General features: G+C 31.4%; 1 protein-coding gene across 1 annotated transcript; it reads right to left on the reverse strand.

Moving 5' to 3' along the window:
• Positions 1–933: 933 nt before the first annotated feature.
• Positions 934–4386, reverse strand: LOC134698112 (uncharacterized). The gene is made up of 3 exons (XM_063560402.1): positions 4081–4386; positions 2521–2608; positions 934–1106 (listed from the first exon to the last, which is right to left on the reverse strand). The coding sequence occupies exons 1-3, from the start codon at positions 4363–4365 to the stop codon at positions 934–936; spliced, it is 546 nt and encodes a 181-aa protein (XP_063416472.1). The 5' UTR covers positions 4366–4386.
• Positions 4387–4728: the final 342 nt, after the last annotated feature.

Genomic DNA, 4728 nt, shown 5'->3' on the forward strand with positions numbered 1-4728 from the left:
AGGACATTTCCACATAGACAATAATGACCTGCCTAAAAATTATAAATTATTATTGGTTAACAGTTGTACATGTTGATTAAAAAGAATAACTCCAACTTGAAGCAGAAATGAACGAAATTTCAATAGTTTTTTATGTGTAATTAAGGTAACCAGTGCATAATGTGGACCTTTAAATAATGAGGCGGTTCAACGTTAAACTGTGGTAGTATACACCTATTGACTGGGCGTGAGGGTAAGAGCAAGATTGTTGTCCCTGAGGTACCAACTATTGCTCGAGGCAAAGGTGTTTTATTATACTGAACAACACAGACATGAACTGTTTTTTTTATATACACCAAATAACTCCTTTTTTAAAAGTGTATAATATATCATCTGAAAGAAAAGAAAATTATCACATAACTTTATACGCACATGATGAACTATAAATTTTATAATTCGTTTTGTATTTATAAATATTTCATTAATTTCAATCAAGACTAGACATACTTGTGTTAAACTGTCCGTGCTTATAATAAATTCTAGCTTAAGAACACCGAACGCAAATTCACTTTTAATAGACGGAGAGCGAACCCATATTATGAATAAGGTACTATGTTTTAGATCTTTTAAAAATTCCCGTGAAGATTTTCTTTCTCTTTTATAATTGCTTCTTGTAAGTGAAGTTACAATCAACACAAATAGATTCCACCGTTTTAATAGAAATTAATAACTGCAAGCTCTACAAAAGTCGAAATGCAAATGATCAAGTAAAATTGCGAATGTAAAAGGAGAATATGACAAAGATACAAAAAACGACCAAAGAGTAAAAAACTCAACAGAAGACCACCAATATGACTTCAACACAGCAAGATAATCATCACTAACACAGTTTAACGTTGACCCTCCTCATTATTTTAATTTACTATTGCTTGATATTAAATTGTTTTGGTTAACCTAGATAAACAGTCTTTGAAAATATTGAAAGATACGAACTTGCATGCCACAAAATCGGTATCCACTGCAATGTTGCTTATATAATGCAAGAGACATGTAATAGCTGCTTGTCATGTTGTGTTTCAAATGCCTGCTAGCATCATCCTTGTAACAACCTAGATAATCTGCTCTCTCTACAGTCAAAACGATTAAGTTGATATGAACTGACAGTTAAATAATAAAATATAAAGAATTCATCAATATCATTGATATAGTTTTTAAGGTGTTGATTGTAAAACCAGCGTGTTTCAATACAATCTATCTAATAATTTGTCGATATTTTAATCACTTTCGTGCGTTGATGTTTCTAAAAGTGTCATGTGCTCCTTTTCCTATCAGCATATTAAGATTTGGATTATATTATTGCTCCAATCGGTAAAATCCAGAGATATCTATATTTGGCTCCTTTTCTGTTGTTTTTACTCAGTGAATTCCTGTTTCAAATTCGTAAGTTCCACAGTGTATGAAACATAAAGGACACCAACATATTTTTTAACACAAGGATAAAAAAAGAGACTTGTTACATTGAAAGTAGTAAAGACGGGTATACAGTATGTATCATAAGTAAAATACAAGTAACTCATAAAACGTTACATACGGTTGCATACGAAAATGGGTTGAAAAAAATACCCTGATTTTGACTGTTGTGTGATATTAATTCTACATTTAATTGCAGTAAATATATATATACATATATATATATTTATTTGGTGTTTTTAATCACCGTTATTTTTCTATTTGCTGTTCATATAGAAAATTTTGGAAAGTTGAGGTTATATGGTTAATAAAGAATGTTTAGAGGAAGAACTTTCAAAATTTAAACTGGTTGGGCACTATATATAAATACAAAAATTAAAATACAAAAATTACTGTGACAGAGCTATTTTGTAATTTTCAAAAAGTTAACTTGGAGTGATGGTTATTTTCTTGTCAAGCAATACTATGTGTAATTTTTCTTTAGTACGGGATAGCATAAACATTTTTGCTTTTGCTAAGTATTTTCTTATTTGAAACTAGGAACAATTAACTTCGTACAAATGTATTGAAAAGCGCAAATTTATTTAAGTTAAATAGTGGAAAATATGGTGGTAAATAAACTCATCGTAGATACCTAGACTTGATTTTGTATATACGCCAGACGCGCGTTTCGTCTACAAAAGACTCATTAGTGACGCCCGAATCCTAAAAAGTTAAAAAGGCCAAATAAAGTACGAAGTTGAAGAGCATTGTAATACACCTTTTACAACTGACGGTAATCGTGCTGTATCTATCAGCCATCCGTAAATATATCGACATCTGTCCAAGTTAAAAAGACTTTGTCAACCTTAATCTGTTTTAAGACAAACGTATTTAGTTGGGTGGTAATTTGGTCATCATTTTTTTTAAATGTGTGTTGATAGATTATATGGATAAATAACTGACACATTCAGTTGGGTGGTAATTTGGTCATCAAATTTCCCAATGTTTTTAGAATTTAAAAGTGTGTTCACGGTTACCATGGCTTACTAACAGTAAATGAACATTTTAACCAATTAAAGAAAATCGTACCGAGTTTAACACACACTGGAAGGTCTTTACTCGTGATGATACAGGTTTCTCCAAATGAACACGGATTTGGCCAGCATGTATCTGATTCCTGTAAAAAAAGTACTTGTTATTAATTGGTCAAAATTAATTTGACAATAGATTGAACACATTGCACCTTTAAGTGATGATGTTGCGAGAGAACCCTATTTTACTAAAAATAGCTTGTCAAATTTAGATGTAATCGTTGGGAGCATTTCACAATGTTTTAATTACTCAGATGTTGGTCCTCTACTACTTAAACACACTCTCTAAAATTTGCCTGTTATTTCGGTATAACTAATGAATCCACAGTAGTCTAACGGCATGATCATTCTTTTTCATTCAATAAGTTATACCGAAGTAACAAGCAAATTTTAGAGCGTGTGTTCAAGTAGTTCAAAGACGCACAAATCGAAAAAAATACTGACAACGCCATGGCTAAAATGACAAAACGAACAAACAGACAAATAATAGTACACAACATAGAAGACTAAAGACATCTCACGAATTTTAGTTATTTATATATGTAATGTGTTCACTCTTATTATAAGTTCCATGTAATATAAAGCCGACAAATAATGGTTCCATGTCGTTAAAATGAGCAAATATATAGTTGTCATCCAGCTTTTTATGTTTGTCTTGATACTATAATGGAAATTACAACATGTATACATGCCTCGATCAATAGTTGGTATCTCAGGGGAAACAAACTTGATATTACCCTCACACCCAGTCAGTAGGTGTATACTAGTAATTTTTTGGGTCCCTTTATAGCTTGCTGTTTGGTGTGTTGAAGACTGTACCTTAACCTATAATGGTTTAGTTTTATAAATTGGACTGGATGGAGAGTTGTCTCATTGGGACTCACACAACAGCTTCCTATATCTATATAACAATACGCAGTATAGGAGAATGTGCACCATAATCTTTGCCATATAAAGAGAAAGAACAGTACCTTGTTGATATTTACTGAACTATATTGTGCAGTGGGAATGTCAAGAGCCCATTGCATACGTTTTCTGGGGTGAAATATTCAGGCTAGAACGGACTTTTAACATTTGATTTTACCTTTACGTCTTTTAGTGCTGCATTTACGGACATGATAGTTTTTATATTGTACTGTCTTGTTTTTATCAAAATATCTTATTTATTTTTTATTATTTGTTATACAATGGATCAAAAATATTGAGCTAAAATGGGAATTGACAAATGTTTTGTACTCTAAAATGTTCTATCAATGCGCTAAAATTACCTCCGCTGTTTCCAAAGGAACAGTGAATTTCCCCAATTGAATTAATAATAGTTCAATCGTGTAAAGAAACGGTCAGGTTTGACTATTTCGAATTGGAAATTTTCCATACAGTGTGTGTACAGCATATACAATTATAAGTTAAAATGACTTTTAATAAACATGATAAAATATAAACACAATTCAAAAAAATAGACAGAAAAATTAGCCAATATGTTTAATCTTATAAATGAATGTATAACACTACCATCAATAATGGTTAAAAATGTAAATAAGCACATGTAAGAACTTACAATCGTCCATGTTGACATTTCTGAGTACATGTAATGTTCCTTATCTATTGGTGTGGCCTGTTGAGTCGAGTTAAGCAGTTCGCAGTATAAATGGCTTTTAACGAAGTTGAAAGCAGTACACCCAGCGTACCTAGTGCATCTTAGCATGCACATCCTTGGTCCTACATTGTAAAACACTTTCAGTATCTGAGATTCTAGGTGCTTGCCACTATTAAAAACTCCACCAGATACTAAATACACCGTTGTGATAATTAAGTGGATGACCATTGCTCTAATAATCAACATTGTCCTAGAACAATACAAGTATGTTTAACGTTGGAGTGTGTATCATTAACATCTATCTGAAAAATCAAAGTATCATATATCTGATGTGCAAACGTGTATATTGAAATTTACTGTATTGCATTCAGTTGACAAATGAAAAAAATAAATGAAGAAAACAAGATTATAATACATCAATGTACGTGTGTTAGTATATGGATAAAATATGAACATACTAGTACATCAATGTATGCGTGTTAGTATATGGATGAATAAATGAACATACTAGTACATGGATGTACGGATGTTAGTATATGGATAAATAAATGAACATACTAATACATCAATGTACGGATGTTAGTATATAGATAAATAAATGAACATACT

Source organism: Mytilus trossulus, chromosome 14 (assembly GCF_036588685.1).
Source record: "Mytilus trossulus isolate FHL-02 chromosome 14, PNRI_Mtr1.1.1.hap1, whole genome shotgun sequence".
Classification (NCBI taxonomy): Eukaryota; Metazoa; Mollusca; class Bivalvia; order Mytilida; family Mytilidae; genus Mytilus; species Mytilus trossulus.